This window comes from Rhinatrema bivittatum, chromosome 6 (assembly GCF_901001135.1).
Source record: "Rhinatrema bivittatum chromosome 6, aRhiBiv1.1, whole genome shotgun sequence".
Lineage (NCBI taxonomy): Eukaryota > Metazoa > Chordata > Amphibia > Gymnophiona > Rhinatrematidae > Rhinatrema > Rhinatrema bivittatum.
The window spans coordinates 260,864,474-260,879,765 of NC_042620.1; the positions used below are offsets into that span (position 1 = coordinate 260,864,474).

The 15,292-nt window shown below is 48.8% G+C and overlaps 1 protein-coding gene across 2 annotated transcripts in view; it reads left to right on the top strand.

Moving 5' to 3' along the window:
• Positions 1 to 8,807: 8,807 nt before the first annotated feature.
• CDIPT (CDP-diacylglycerol--inositol 3-phosphatidyltransferase) overlaps positions 8,808 to 15,292 on the top strand; it is a 43,898-nt gene continuing 37,413 nt past the window's right edge. The window contains exon 1 of one of the 2 annotated variants that reach the window (XM_029606980.1): positions 8,808 to 8,951. In XM_029606980.1, the coding sequence (XP_029462840.1) occupies positions 8,909 to 8,951 (43 nt within the window). In that variant the 5' untranslated portion in view covers positions 8,808 to 8,908. The remainder of the gene's footprint in view (positions 8,952 to 15,292) is intronic. The other variant, XM_029606981.1, reaches the window with a different exon arrangement.

Below are 15,292 nucleotides of genomic sequence, written 5' to 3' on the forward strand. Positions count from 1 at the left end.
GGTCCGAGAAACGTAAGAAGGGTTCACGGCAAGACAGCGCTTGGATCTCAGACACCTGTCTGGCGGAGCAAATAGAGACAAAAAACACCATCTGAAGCGTCAGATCTGTGAGGGTAGAACAGCGAAGGGGCTCAAAGGGAACCTGACAGAGAGCCCGGAGGACCAGATTCAGACTCCATGAGGGACAAGTGGGACGCAACGGCAGCTACAAACGTTCGACCCCCTTGAGAAAACAGACAATATCTGGATGAGTCACAACGGCATAGCCTTCAAGGCTGCCCAAGAGAGAGAGCCGAGGGCAGACACCTGTACACGGAGCAAGCCGAAGGAGAGGCCCTTAGAGAGGCCACGCTGGAGGAACAAGAGGACTAGCGAAACTGGAGCCGAACGTGCCGTAACACCCGCTTCCTCGCAGACAAGCTCGAAGACCTTGTCGAAGGAGGTATTGAAGATGGCCAAGATGAAGAGGACCGTCCGAGGCGAGATTGACTAGGTCCGTGAACCACGGTCTGCGAGGCCACTCGGGAGCTACGAGAATGACCGGACCTCTGTGAAGCCCTATCCATCTGAGCACTTTCCCTATGAGGTGCCAAGGAGGAAATACGTACAGAAGGACGTCGCGTGGCCAAGGAAGGACCAGAGCATCTACCCCTTCCGAGCAGTACTCCCTCCAGCAGCTGAAGAATCTGGGAGCCTTGGTGTTGTTCAGGGTCACCATCAAGTCCAGGTGCGAAGGACCCTACCTGCTGATGATCAGGGCCATGATGCCGTCGGACAACTCCCACTCACCTGGATCCAGACGCTGACGACTCAAAAAGGTCGGCGTGAACATTCTCTTTGCCCGCGATGTGAGAAGCCGCGAGGCACTCCAGGTGTCACTCTGCCGACTCAAGGAGCTGACTTGCTTCGAGGGCCACCAGGCGACTCCTGGTGCCCCCCTGGCGATTGATATACGCCACGGTGGTAGAGTTGTCCGAGAGCACCCGGACTGCCCGTCATCGAAGCAGTGGGAAAAACGCCTTGAATGTCAGACGAACCGCATGAGTGTTAATTGGTAGTGCCATTAGAAGCAGTGCTGCTCCAATAATACAGAGGTCCAGTACCAAGTTTAATCAGAACAAATTTAAGTTTATTATGGCATATAAAAGTAATCAGGATACCTCAGGGAGACACAGAGTGGGAGCCTTATGTTTTTTAATCAAGGCCCTCCCTGCATGTCTCAGCGTTTGTCAGTGAGTCCTGACTTTTATCGATAAAACATGCAATGATCCCTAATAGGACTGCATAGAGTATCAGATACCACGTGTCCTGTGTCCATATCAGACAAACTGTGTCTAAGCTTCCCTGGTCCCGCCTCCCACCTTAAGATCCAATTAGGCGCAGCGAAGACCCACGTGTCTACTGATGACTGTCAATCATTCTAGTAGTTCTTAGTAGTTCTTTGTTCTGTCACTCCTGTGCAAGTCATTTCATCAGACTCCTAATCTCATGGGGATACTCAGTTACACTGGGCCCCTTAAGCCGAGACAGGATTCTGTGAGAACAAGGCAGTGATAGAGTTGTCCGAGAGCACCTGGACTGCCCGTCATCGAAGCAGTGGGAGAAATGCCTTGAGTGTCAGACAAACCGCATGAGTCTCCAGGCGGTTGATGTGCCAGCGAGATTGGGCTGGGGACCAGTATCTCAGCGTGGCCTGGGACTGGTAGATTGCTCCCCAACCGGAGAGGCTAGCGTCCGTCGTGACTATTATTATTATTATTATTTAAAGGCTTTTATATACCGGTATTCATAGGGACATCATACCGGTTCACATTTTAACAGCAGGTTTGAAAAATACATGTTAACAAGGAGAAGGAACTGGGAGAAGCATAACTTAATTGAAAGTGCAGCATGGAAGTATAGGTTAACAACAACAATTGAACATGGGGATCCTTAACATAAGGAAAAATAGAATCATACAGAGGTAGATATTTTGTGTGGAAGACTAATCCGGGTAGGCTCGTTTGAATAACCAGGTTTTTAACTTCTTTTTAAATTTGGTGGTACATGGTTTGAGGCACAGGTTTGGGGGCAGGGAGTTCCAGAGTGAGGGGCCAGCAATTGAGAGGGCATGGTTGCGTATGGAGGAGAGGTGGGCTGTTTTAAGTGAGGGTACTAGTAGGGTGCCTTTTTTGGCAGTTCTGGTGGGCCGGGTAGACTGGTGAGAGATGAAAGGAATGTCTAGCCAGTTGGAGTTGTGAGCGTGGATAGATTTATGGACAATGGTCAGAGTTTTGTAGTGGATACGGGAGAGGATAGGGAGCCAGTGAGGCTCTCTGAGGATTGGGGTGATATGTTCAAATTTACGGGTATTTGAGATGATTCTTGCAGTTGCATTTTGCAGCATTTGTAGTGGTTTTATCGTGAGGTAGGGAAGCCCTAGGAAGAGAGCATTACAGTAGCCCAGTTTGGAGGAGATAGTGGCTTGGATCACTGTGCGGAAGTCTTGGGTGTATAGAAAAGGTTTGAGGATTTTTAAGGACATTGAGTTTGAAAAAACCTTCTTTAAGTATGGAGTTAACGTATTTCTTCATGCTTAGTTGTTGATCGAGGAGGACTCCCAGATCCCTTACGAATGGTTGAGCAGAGGTGAAGTTAAGCTTGGGGTCATTAGGCTGGGGGGAGGGGAGGGAGTGGGGGGAGATAAGTAGAAGTTCAGTTTTGTTAGAATTGAGTGCAAGGTGGAGGTTGGTGAGCAGGGAGTTTATGGCTGTGAGGCAGTTTTCCCAGTGCTTTAGGGCATCTGAGATGCCCCTTTGGACCCGCAGGGTCCAAAGGGACATTCTACAGAGAAGGTGCTCGAGCGAAAGCCACCATTGTAAGTCGCTGATGGTAGAGTCGGAGAGCGGGAGCGGTGTCTGAAACTGTTCCGACTCTGGATTCCAGCGGGATAGCAAAACTTCTGTAAGGGACACATATGCGCAAAGGTCCAGGGGACAAAATCGATCGTGGAAGCCATGGTCCCCAGGACCTGCAAATAATCCCACGCCGTGGGAAGAGGCATGGAAAGGAAGCTCTGAACCTGATCCATCAGCTTGAACGCTCTCGAGTCTGGCAGAAAAATCTTACCGATGTGGGTAATGAAGCGAGCCCCCAGGAATTCCAAGACCTGGGTCGGTCGGAAATTGCTCTTGGAAAAATTGAGGATCCATCCCAGGAACGAGAGAAGAGCAAGGATGCGGTCCACCACTTGACGGCATAGGGTCTCCGACTTGGCCTGGACCAACCAATCGTCCAAGCAAGGTGGACCAGCACCCCGTCCTTCCGGAAGGCTGCCGCCACCACCACCATGGTGCCGTGACGAGGCCGAAGGGCAGGGCCCGGAATTGGAAGTGTTGGCCTAAGATGTGGAATCGGAGATACCTCTGATGTTCGGCACGGATCAGTATGTGTAGATAGGACTCCTTCAGGGCGAGGGAGGCCAGAAATTCTCCGGGATGGACCGCTGCTATCACCGCCCGCAGGGTTTCCATCCAGAAAAGGGGGACCTTGAGTGCTCAGTTGACCCTCTTGAGATCCAGGATGGGACGAAAGGAGTCGTCCTTTTTTGGAACCACAAAGTAGATAGAATACTGGCCGGTGCCTTGTTCTTCCACCGGGACCGGGACTATCGCCCCCAGCCTCTAGAATCTGGTGAGAGTCTCAGCGACCCACTGTTGGTGGCCGCACGGAGTGGCTATGTACAGGTCCGGAATGTCGTGAGCAAATTCTAAGGCATAGCCTCTTTCGAGTGTCTCGAGGACCCACTGGTCCGACGTAATTTTGGCCAATTCCCCCACGAACAGAGATAGACGACCACCTAAGTTGTTAACGGAGGGTTGGGCTGGCGGATTCTCATTGGGAGGCAGGCTTGGGCGCGGAGCGATGGAGAGTAGCATCTCGGAAGGCCCGATGGCCTCGAAAGGACTGAGGCCAGGACTGGGACTTGGAGGAATTTCCCCTAGAGAAGGCGCCCCTTGCTCTTGGGTGATATTTACATTGACCCCAAAAAGGGTACAAGTAGGAAAAAAAGATCTCGCCTGTTTCGAGCGGTCCTCAGGCAGCTTATGAACCTTGTTTTCCCCCAAGGATTTAATAAGTTGCTCCAGGTCCTTGCCAAAAAGCAACTTACCTTTGAAAGGGAGAGTTCCCAGCAGTGCCTTGGAAGACGAATCAGCCGCCCAGTGTCGGAGCCAGAGAAGCCGTCTGGCCGAGACCGCCGAAGCCATCACCTTCGCCTGCACCCTGAACAAGTCGTAGAGGGCATCTGCCCCATAGGCTATAGCGCCTTCCAACCTTTCAGCCTGCTCTGCCTCTGCAGACGGGAGGTCTTGGGTTCTGAGTAATTGTTGGACCCACCTAAGGCGTGCCCGCTGCATGAGACTGCTGCAGATCGACGCCCAAATACCCAAGGCCAGAATTTTAAAAATGCGCTTGAGATGGAATTCCAGCTTGCAATCTTGGACATCCCTCAAGGCCGTAGCCCCCACATCGGGATGGTGGTGTGCTTAGTGGCCGCCGTCACAGAAGAGTCCACCTTAGGCATTTTCAGTAAATCTAAACACTCCTCTGGGAGAGGATAAAGCTTTTCCATGGCACTCCCGACCCGAAGACCCGACTCGGGGGCCTGCCATTCCCTGAGGAGCATTAGTTTGTGCATAGGGTGGAATGGAAAAGAGCACGGCAGAGCCCTGAGTCCCGCCAGGACCGGGTCCGCAGAAGCTGGCATCGCCGCCGAGAATTCGTCCACTGGGGGACACTCAATCCCCAATTCCCAAGTGATGAAGAGGATAAGAGGCTCCAATTCCTCCCTTCGGAAGAGACGGAGGACCCGGAGGTCATCCCCCTCCAGAGAGGGGGATGACCTCCTGGGCAGGCAGGGGGTCCTGGGCAGGCAGGGGGGCGGGAGGATCGGGGGGGGGGGGGGGGGCCCGGGACCACTCGAACCCAAATCGACACCTGCCCGTTCAGAGCCGCTGGGGAGGAAGGAACAGGAAGACGAGGAACCTTAGCCACGGAGGGGGCCAGGGAGGGGGTCCGATTCCTCTTGCAAGCTTGCCAAATAGGATTTGGGCGATAAAGCACAAATTCAGCTGAAAAAACAGGGTCTGGTGCCTCCGGGGGGGGAGGGGGGATCAGAGGTTGGGGGGGGGGGCAAGACCTGCCTCAGGAGACTGCGTGGGGCTCAAATCGGGGGGGGGGGGGGGGGGGGGGGGGCTCCGAAAAAATCGGGTCCTGTGCCTCAGGCTGCTCTGAAAAAGCAGTCGAAAAACCCAAAATGGCCGCCATTCCCGCGGTTTGGCGGCCTGGGAACGGTGCAGCCATGCGCTTAAGAGGCCTAGCTCGGGTTCCTGAAGGCATCGGAGACACAGAGGAACCTCCCCCCCCCCCCGGGCAAACAGCGAGAGCAGAGTCCCTCCCTAAGAGGAATTCCCATAAGCCAGACACAGGGGAGAGCTCGGCATGGCCCCGATGTGGAGGAGGGGCAGCAATTAAAATCAGCTGGGCTGCCGGGGCTGAAGAAGCGGAGGCAGAGACCGAACTCTGCATGCTCCCAACTCTCTCAAAGGCTGCCAAGCAGTGAAGCAGTGCTTCTCAGGTGAAAAAAAACCCCCCAAAAAAACTTTACAATGACTTTTTTTTTTTTTTTTAAACAAAGCAGGGGAAAGACGTCCCTGCAGGCAGCTTCAGAAACAAGTCATCCCGGAGAAGGGAGGCAAGTATGGAGGGAGAGAGAGAGAGAGGCTGTACAGGGGGAGTGACTGGCACCACCAATTTCCACCCCTGCAGCCGAGGACCACCGGGAATAGGGAGCCTAGGCTATATAAAACAAGGGGCAAAGCCCACCTAGGCCCCCGCAAGAGCGAGGAGACAGGGACTGTTCTCCTGTGAAGGAAATCCACAGAGTCCAAACAACAATTTTTAATTTTTTTTTAATTAATAAAGAGTAAATACTTGCTTGATCCAATCAGCATTAGAAACAAAAAGTAGAAAAGTCCCCAAGCGGGACAAAGAAGACAAACAGGGAACCACAGGGTGAGCTGTTCCATCTGCTGGAGACAGACAAATACTGAAGGGCTACAGGGTAGGCTCTGTCCTCATATAGGATACCCTTTCAGTTTTGGTCTGTCTCCATCTGCTGGACAGGAGGCTCCACCTATGGTCTGGAATGATCCAGGTACGGACAGGGAAACAGAAAGCTGAGGGTCTTGCTAGAGTGAGGGGAGAGCGCTGAGGAAGGAGAAAGCTTTCTTTCTGCTCCATCCCTCAGAAATAAAGCCTGGGTGGGGGCTGAAGAAAAAACTTGGGGTCTTGCTAAGGGGGGGGGGGGCAAGGGAGACTGAAGGAGGGGGGTCTTGCAGGGGTGAGGGGACAGAATTGGGGGAGGAGAGAGAAAGGGAACAAGCAGGGAAGCGTTCAAACTTTGCGGGTAGTAGACATAGGGTTTCAGCCTGGTAGGGCAAAGAGAAAATGCTGGTGAGGAAAGGAAGCACGTAAACTGGGGGATTGACCCAAGGGGGAAGAGAGATCAAACATGGGGAAAGAACTAAAGTACTAAGAGGGGAGGAGAGAGCTGGAGAGGGTGTTGAACCTTGGAGGAGGAGAAAGCAATCTGGAGGGCTCAAGCCGTATGATGGGCAAATTCTAATACAAAAATTAACAATTCTGCATCTGAGTAATAACTTTTTTTCTGCATTGCATTATAAATGATTCCTTAAGCACAGCGATTATTTTTTAAACAAAAAAAACCTACAGAATTTTCAAATATCGTGTGAAGAATTCTCAAATATTGTGCACAGAATTTTTCATATTTTGTACACAATTGTCCCCAAGAATAAATAACCGCCTAGATAACGCAGTCTATATTTACTGAATATAGTATTGAAGTGATAAGATTGTCCGCAAAAATGGCTCCTGTTTGGAGCTGTACGCTAGCCTGTCTTCCCCTCAGCTCAGCTAGCAGGAGTGGTGCAGCGGAATCTCGCCTCAACTTCTTCTGCTGCTCTTACAGGCCGAAGCAATAAAATGTGCGGGAGAGCCAGCGCTACGAGGCGAATACCCGCTCTCTCGACGTGCACCCAGGCACCTCCTTATTAGCGGAAGCGGTGGCAGCTGTCAGTGGGTCCGACAACAGATGCTTAATTTTACTGGCATCGGTTTTCGAACCCGCTGACAGCCATGGGTTCGGAAAACAGATGCCGGCAAAATTGAGTGTCTGTTTTCGAACTCGCTGACTGGCGGGCGGATTATTTTTTTTTTGCTTTTCTGTACACTTTCCAGGTGCTTTCTATGGTTAACGCCTGCCCATTTTACTTTCAATATTCCGGGGTAATAACTAATAGGCTCATCAACATGAGAAGCGCTATTAGTTTCGGGGAGGGGTTGGGTATAAGGGCCAAACTCGTGAAAGGACACGGCTTGATGGGAAGCGGATAGTGCAGGGAAGATCAGGTGGGAAGGCAAGCCCGATCGGGGACAGAAAAGAAGACCTTAACAGATGCTCCGGCTTCTGCCCTTGTTGAAGTGGAAGCGTCTGTTAACCTTACCATTACTTACAATCAGGCCAATACTGTATCATGCGCTCCGGTGGAGCGCACTGCTAGCCTGCGTTTGGCCGCGCGTTTTTGACGCGCTATTTTTAGCCCTTATACAGTAAGGGGGAATAGCGCGTCGGAAAACATGCGGCCAACCCCCCCAAAGCTAATAGCGCCCGCAACATGCAAATGCATGTTGATGGGCCTATTAGTTATTCCCGCGGGATTCAGAAAGTGAAATGTGCAGCCAAGCCACACATTTTACTTTCAGAAATTAACGCCTGCCAAAGGCTGGTGTTAATTTCGGCTGGCACCGGGGAAGTGTACAGAAAAGCAGAAAAAACTGCTTTTCTGTTCACCCTCCGACTTAATATCATAGGGCCTTATTTTCTAAACGGATCGCATGCGATAATGGCCGTTTTGCACGCGAAATGTCCCTTTTTGCGTGCGATACCAAAATGGGGGCGGAGTTGGCCTCGGAAGAGGAGGAGTTGGGGCGTCACCGGGGCCGACTCCGCGAAGATGCCGCGGACGGCGAAAAGGGCCCGCGTCCGAGTTTGCGCCCAATAGCTTCACCTTCTTTGGTGGCGCTATTGGCCTGCGATACTTCAGAAAATGAGGCCCATAGCGACTTAATATCGCAATGATATTAAGTCGGAGGCCCCAAAAGTAAAAAAAAATTAAAAATTAAAAAATTAAAAATCTGCCCGCGGGTAGGAAGACGGACGCTCAATTTTGCCGGCGTCCGGTTTCCGAACTGGTAGCTGTCAGTGGGCTCGAGAACGGACGCCGGTAAAATTGAGCGTCGGCTGTCAAACCCGCTGACAGCCGCCGCTCCTGTCAAAAAGGAGGCGCTAACGACCCGCTAGTGTCCTTAGCGCCTCTTTTTACCGCGGGCCCTCATTTGCATGCGGGCCGATACTAAGTCGCGGCCCGAATGAAAATCAACCGAGTCAGAACCAAGAGTACCGCATTTTACTGAATACCAAAAAGTAACTAGACACCCTACCCGGAAGATGTAAGAGGAAAGTTCAAGAAAAAGAAAAAACGGGGAGGGCATGGTACGACAGGGAGATGTAAATCCGGGACGAAATAATAAGTGGCAGTAAGTTGAAAGAAGCCATTATCTCCTCTTCTGTGTAATTAATTTCTGTCTCACAATCGTTATTTCGGAAGAAACTTGAATCTGTACCCAACAAAAACCCCGCCCCCTTTTCTCCACGTCTTGGTACTGTCCAGGGATAGGCAGCGACGTAACCGAAGCTTGGTGACGTAGAAAGAGTCACCTTAAAGGGTGCGTTTGGAAACTGCTGCGCATCGCTGGGATTTTAGAAGGCGCCCCGCGAACAAGCAGCATGTCGGAGGAAAACATCTTTTTGTTCGTGCCTAACCTTATAGGTGAGCGTCACTCCTTGTCTGCGGGGCTGGGGAGGGCCTTAGGAAAAGGCCTGAATTAAAGGGCCAGGAAGAGGAGGCGGGGCTATGTCTTCTGTCCCGCCCCCGAATATATGATGGGTGTTTGTTAGCAGATCCACGGCATTGCTCCCTCTTGCTTCCTGCGCTGTGCTCCCTACGCCTTCAAGAGGCAATTGGTTTTCCTCCCGCCGCGGCGGCGGCGGCGATGACAAATTCAAAATGGCTTTCCCCGATCCTTTCACCCTAACGCGTGCGTTCAGGTCAAGAAGGCTCGTAGCGCCATTTTGAATTTAGCGCCACCGCCAGCAGCCAAGAAACTGTGATGGATCGTGACTTTTCGTTTGGGGGGTACTGCGACAATCTGTGGTTTTGGCCGGTACAAAAGTATTTGGCACCATAGGCGAACCTTGACACATGCACCTTCTCCCCAACTTACCTATTGGTGGCCGCTCCAGCTTAGCACTCCCTCCTAGCAGTGGCTAAAGCTCAGTGCTCCCTTTTTTTTTTTAGCAGTATTAGATTTGGTACAGCGCCCATCTGTGCCTTGAGCTGGCATGATTTTTCCGCCCCTGAAATTTTGGCGCCTTAGGTGGCTTCCTAATTTTCCTAATGGAAGCCCTGGTTTTGGTGGCTACTTGGGATGTGGTGGGCTGTGACTTTCAAGGTCAGTTGCCATGGTTCCACAACTTTAGGAAGATTTGAGGGCCCGAATGCTTGATGATTCCAGGGGCTGGAGCATAACGGATAGGGGAACGGTCCATTGGATGCATTAATTTTCCTCCCTGTAATCTTCTGAGTTGTAGCTAACTTTCCCTTGTTAAGTAGCCGGAGTTAATCTGTTTAGGTATTATCTCTTTGTTTTATCTTATGTTGTCATAAAATGTTATTGTATGCAGATAATGTGCGTTATGCAAGAATATTGGGTAATGTCCATATTAACATAGAAACATGACTGCAGAAGAAGACTGAATGGCCCATCTTTCTGCCCATCTGCTCAATTAATTTAACTTTATAATTCCGATCACTCCCTTAGAGATCCCCTGTGTTTATCCTATGCTTTTATGAACATAGATATTTTTTTCATCTTCATCGCTTTTATCGGGCAGCTGTTCCATGCATTCATCATCCTCTTTGTTTAAGAAATATTTCCTAAGATTACTCCTGAGTCGATCCACTTTCACCCTCATCCCTATGACGTTAAGGATTGTTAAGTCAGGCTAAATGCAGATGTTAACATGAATGCCATTTAATATGTACTAGTTCCCTATGTGCCTTCGTAGATGGGCAGATATTGAAATATTGGCATTGGCAAGTGGATTGTAAAGCTGTTGAAAGAACTGGGTGGGATGTAAGGAACCTTTGCTGAAGTTTGCAAAGTGAAATGATATTGGGAGAATGGAATAGAATGTAAAACTGTTCAAGAAGATGGGTAAAATTAAGTGCTTTTGAAGGTTACACAGTGGATGGTGGGATTGAATGAAAATGTATGTTGGCTAGGAAGTTGTACAAGAAACAGCTGAGGACATATATGATACAGATGCATAGGGTCCTGAAAAGTGTGGAGAAGGTAGATAGAAAAATACTATTCACTGTGATTCTCAATATGAGAACTAGAGGGCAACTGATGAAATTATCAGGTGACAATTTAAACCAAAAGAAGTCCATCACTAAGGTTACCAGACCCTCCTCATTTTGGGACCAGTGTTCCTGATAACATCCTGTCCCTGATTCTGTCCCCAATCCCAGCAAGGTCAGATGCACAGGTTTTCTCTCCCAGTCCCTGGTACAGCACTCTGCCCTCCATCCTCCAATCGCCAGTATGACTTGACCTAGTTTGTCTTTTCCTCCTCCCTTCTCTCTCTTCTTCCTCCAACCTGGCCAACAGGAAAAGTGAGCACTTAATATCATGTCAGCTTCTGCCATTCAGAGCCAACTGTATTCTGCAAAATTGGCCTTATTACTTATCGTCCTACTAGACCAGACCAGACCAGGGGTTTTGTCCCCTTACCAGCAGATGGAGAAAGAGAAAAAACTTCATGCTGACATGGTGCAGCAGAGGAAGTAGTATTTTTCTGTCTCCAGTAGCTGGCAGATGTGTCTCAACTGGTGCAGCAGCTGAAGAAGCTGGTCTTCTGGGGCAACAGCCTTGGCCTGATTTCCTTGTTCCTTGGAGCCAGGGTTGAGCTGAGGATCAGATTGCAGGACAACAGTTATTTATTTATAGACATTTGATATTTAGCCTTTTACCAAGAATGACCTCAGGGTGGATTATAGCACATTTAAGAAACAGACAATACCATACAAACTAATTTATACTGTTAAAATCAAACAAACAATTGACATAACATTAAGAATGTCCTTGTTCCTTGGAGCCAGGGTTGAGCTGAGGATCAGATTGCAGGACAACAGTTATTTATTTATAGACATTTGATATTTAGCCTTTTACCAAGAATGACCTCAGGGTGGATTATAGCACATTTAAGAAACAGACAATACCATACAAACTAATTTATACTGTTAAAATCAAACAAACAATTGACATAACATTAAGAATCCATTGGTGTATAACTTATAGTCCTTATTCAAAGTTCTTCCTTCCCTCTGAGAACTGGGTCCAGTAGACATTTAGTGTTTCTCTGGTCAATGGAGCATGCACCTAGTAACAGTTATGGTGTTGCCTCCGTTCTCTATCGCAAGGCCAGACTGAGTCCCCAATTATGGCGCAATCCTTCGGGATCCATGGAAGCGATTCAGCCCTCTTCAGTGGAACAGGCTCCAGATATGGCTGCAGAGGTGGGCAGGCACTACAGTTATTATGGGGTCTGGAGTCAGAGCGGTGAAACTAGATCAATTGATAGACTTGGTGTCAGGGGAACCAATACTTTGGTTGTTAAGCGTGTGTCTCGGGCCAGCAAGCTGGAGGTCCAGCTATCAACAGCAGAGAGGGGTGAGCCCTTAAGGCTCGTAGAGCCATTGTTGGGTGCAGTGGCCATTTTGTTCAGTCAGTGCACTGTGGCGGCTGCAAGCTCGAACTGTTCCCGATATGCCTTAGTGGATACTGAAGCCTCCCACACAAATCCCTGGAGCCAGTTGGAGCTTATATTTTCTGTGGAATAAGCCCTTTTCCACGAGTTCATGTTTATTAGGCCCAAGGCCTTCTGTTCTATGGGCTGCAGTCAATCTTGGAAGAGTCCTGGTGCTTTGCTGCTCCTCCCAAGATTTCCCTGAAAAAGGGAAAGGAGAACAGGATGAGGGATTCAGAAGGAACGGGAGATTGCCTCTTTGGGGAGGACCCTTTGGTGGTGAGGCTGTTTCAGAAGGTATTGGGGTCCTTGGATATGTCTGAAGAACAGGTGAAAGAATCATTTCCTGTGGGAGAACCTACGCTCACTGGAATTAGCCTCCTCTTTCCATTCTGCAGATATAGGCCATTCAGGACATGATGGCAGCAGAATGGGAGACCTCAGATGTATTCCTTAAGCTGGGGAATATTATGGAGAAGTATCATCTGCAATTGGCAGATAAAGATAAGTTGTTCCACAGGCCTAAGGTAAGATGACCATTCCCTTGGAAGGAAAATCATCTTGAGAGGTCATCAAGATTGAGTATCTTCTAAAATATTTTTTCCAGGTTGCTCAGAGTACCCTAGCAACACTAGCCAGGGAGAGCCTGAACTTGTTAGATCTAACAAGATAAGCTAGTAACTGGATGGGGGACCACAAAAGAATACTAAGTGATATGGGCTGCAGAAGGCAATGGCAAATCTCTAAGGTATTCCACCAAGAAAAGGTCATGGGCAGTGTGGCAAAGCCATGATCACCCAACTGTTAACCCCCAGAAATGGGTAGAAAGAGGATAAAGGGATGTTGAGCCTGGTTTAGGGTTCACCAATATTTTTAGATTCCTCTGTTCGAAGGGGCTAGTTGGATTAGCTTTGGGACAAGTTTATTGAGACACTGCAGATGGCACAATGTCTTAAGTACCAAGTGTACAGTAAAGTTTTTGTTCGCTATCTTCACCTGCTGGTAGGGGAGAAAAACCCATCCATCTTGACTGGTCTGGTAGGACTCAAGGAAAGAAGGTAAAATCAGTTTGTCCATATAACTGTCTTTCTAAAGGAATCTGAACATGCACTTCTGGCTGATATGCTATATGCTCCTTGTTTCTAACTGTTTCTAAGAAGGTTGCAGCAATGGTGGTGGCTGGGATGTGGTTTTGGCTGTGCCATTAGATGAAGAACTTAAAGGATGATATCCAGCTGTGTTCAGCAGCTGCCACTTAACTGGATAAGTTATCTGTCTAATTTAAATGTGCTCAATAGTAGGTCTTAACTTAGATAGATACGACTTATCTGGCTAAGTAGCGATTTATCTGGGGATGTGAAATTAAATAACCCATCTAAATTAGCTGGATACGTCCATCTGGCTCACTTAGCTGGCTGACTGTCTTTTGAATATCTACTCCTTGTGTCTAAGACTCGGCTGGGCAGACTGCCATTCAAGGTGGTTTTTTTTTTTTTTGGGCGGGGGGGGAACAGGGGGAGAGTGAGTTGGCAAATATGGTGAATGACTTGGGAGAGTCCAAGAACCAGAGGCTTCTGAAGAGCAGGTTCTGGGTCTCATCTCATGGGAAACAGACTTGAACTCTGTTTTGATAGGTTATCCTATACCAGTCTAAGCCACCAAACAAGCTTTAGTCCCTCTCAAAGTGGCAGAACAGGCAACAGAGTTGGGGGCTGGTAGAGTACGGTGGCCCCAAGAGGCACACAAACAGGACTGTGGGTTCATTCTTCATTACCTCAGATAGGTGGTCTGTTATGACTGTTTTAAGAGTGGATCCACATTACCAAGAGCCTCAGCTGCAAAGAAGTTGGCTATTCAGCCCACCTTAGATAATCTACTTCGGTTGGGTGCAGTAGTACCAGTCCCCTTGTCAAAGAAAGGAAGGGGCAGATGCTCCATCTACAGGCCACTATTGAACTTGAAGCGATTAACAAAACTCTTCGAGCTTGGAGACTCAGATTTGTAATTGTCAGTGAGATGGGGAGAATTTCTCGGTTCCTTCAACCTGTCCAATGTGTATTTTCATATCCCCATAAGAGGGGTGCACCAGAAGTTTCTACAGTTCAAGATGCTAAGTCAAATTTGGCAATTCAAGGCTTACCATTTGTCCTGCCTACAGTGCAACACATTTTCTCCAAGTTTATGGTAGTGGTGGCAGCCTTCTTTGCAGGAAAGTATTCTGGTTCACATGGATAATTGATTAATCAGAGTCAAATCCAATCAGGAGAGTTGACAAGCGACATTTAGGGGATTGTTAGGATGTGTCATGAATTGCTCCTTGAGCCAGCTCTTCTCATCTTAGACTGCAGTATTGGGGAGCATGCTCTGATACAAGAATGGATAGTGTTCATGAGGATAGAAAGTATCTGCAAACTTCAGAGTCAAGTTTAGGAGATTGGTTAGCTCTCAGGACACCACAAGTGTGAACTTATATACAAGTTTTAGACTCCATGGCTGCGACCATAAGTTTGGTAGGTGAGAGCTCATATGTGACCCTTTCATAGAGTGCTGTCGTGAATCAGATTTACGAGCTTGTCCTGTCAGTACTGAGCAGGATCAAGAGGAGCCTGAATTTGGGGGGAGCTCTCTATGAGCAATCCCTTGCATGGGATTTGGAGCCCCCAGAACGGATTATCATCACTATGGATGTGAGTTAGATGAATTGGGGTGCTTAATGCAAGGGCCAAGTTGTACGGATGGATATAAACCATTTGGAGAGCAGAGTGGTCAGATTTACCCACTACAGGTTTCTTCCAAAAAGGGGGAACAGTGATCAGAGCTATGCCAGACAACACCCTGGCAGTAGTTTATTTGAACAGATAAGGGGGCACCAGGAGTCCATAACTACCCAGAGAAGCAAAGATCATCACAAAATGGGTAGAAAGGCATCTCTGGGATCTGTCAGCGCTCATTGCAGGGGGCATCAAAGTTCAGACAGGTTCTTTCTGAGCAGGCAGATCTTGGTCAGGTGAGAGCATTCTCAGTGATAGTGACCTGTCGGAAGATCAAAGAGGGAAGAAATAATCTATCAAGGATCTGCCATACATACTCGTACAGACATGGCCACAGAGATGTCTTTTGTAGGGGTTTCCACTGTGGCCTCTCATAGGGCAAGTGATACAAAGAATTCAGATCATCCAGGTCTGGTCATTTTAGTACCTCCAGGTTGGGACAGACATCCAGGGTATGCTGATCTCATGAGGATCAAGGTGGGGGAGGGAGCCTCTTAGGTTCCCTCCATGTAGGGGCCTACTTCATCAA